The sequence below is a fragment of the Tupaia chinensis genome, unplaced genomic scaffold (assembly GCF_000334495.1).
Source record: "Tupaia chinensis unplaced genomic scaffold, TupChi_1.0 Scaffold143599_1, whole genome shotgun sequence".
Lineage (NCBI taxonomy): Eukaryota > Metazoa > Chordata > Mammalia > Scandentia > Tupaiidae > Tupaia > Tupaia belangeri.
The window spans coordinates 760041-760980 of NW_006203445.1; the positions used below are offsets into that span (position 1 = coordinate 760041).

A 940-nucleotide genomic window follows, 5' to 3' on the forward strand; every position below is an offset into this window, starting at 1 on the left:
CCTGCTTGCCCAGTCCTCCTCCCAGCCTCTGTCGGCAGCCGCTGCTGCCCACCAGGGCGTGTGGGGGTCCCCACTGCTGCCCACACCCCCAGCAGGCCTGGCACCTGCCTCGGCTGCCCTGAACAGTAAAACCACGAGTATCGAGAACCTGAGGCTCCGGGCCAAGCAGCACGCGGCCTCCCTGGGACTCGACACGCTGCCCAACTGACTCTCTGGCCTCCATCCCAGCCAGGGGTGTCGGGTGTCCCCCTCCCAGCCCCGTGGCTATTCCCAGATGGTTCTCAAGGGGTTAATCCTGTGAGCCCAGGGATCATGGGGTCTGGAATCCTGCCCTCTACCCCAGCCTGAGGTGAAACCCACACACCTTCTGCATGGCCCTGCTCGGACCCCGTGGAGGCTGAATGGGGAGACGGCGAGAGGCTGGGCACCCCTGTGCGAGGCCCTCACTGGCTAGACCCCCACCTTGGTATTGCCTCCTCCCTTCACTCCCGCCCCTCTGCCCCTAGTAAGTCGCGTGTGGAATGTGAGATGCAAATATAAATATATAAAGTTCTATTTTCAGGCACCTGCCTGCCCCAGGCCCCCCGCCCTGCTCCCATCTCTCTCCACGGCACCCTTCCCACAACTCCCACGGCTCTCTCCCTGCTCTCTGGCTGTCTCTCTCCCCTCTCCTTCTCTTGACCTCCCTCCCTGCCCCTGGTCTGGTCCCTGCTGCGCCCTGCCCAGCCTCCACCTTCCCCCGCCCTGATCTTTCTCCCTCTCTCTCCCGGACCCTGGCTTCTGCCCTTGCTGCTGGCTGTGTCGGTGTGTCAAGTCCCCAGCCATCGTTTATTTGGGATTGTGGGTTTTTTGGTTTTAGGAATTTCGCTTCTTCTCCTTCTCTCTTCCAGCTTTATCCCTGCCTGCTCGTCTCTGCAGCCCCCCACTCCCAGCTCTAGTC

General features: G+C 62.2%; 1 protein-coding gene across 1 annotated transcript in view; it reads left to right on the forward strand.

Annotated features, from left to right (window-relative positions):
- Positions 1 to 934, forward strand: part of DMBX1 (diencephalon/mesencephalon homeobox 1) — a 6401-nt gene extending 5467 nt beyond the window's left edge. The window contains 1 exon segment of the mRNA XM_006164239.1: positions 26 to 934. Within this exon segment, the coding sequence (XP_006164301.1) occupies positions 26 to 208 (183 nt within the window). The 3' untranslated portion in view covers positions 209 to 934.
- The last annotated feature ends 6 nt before the right edge of the window (positions 935 to 940 follow it).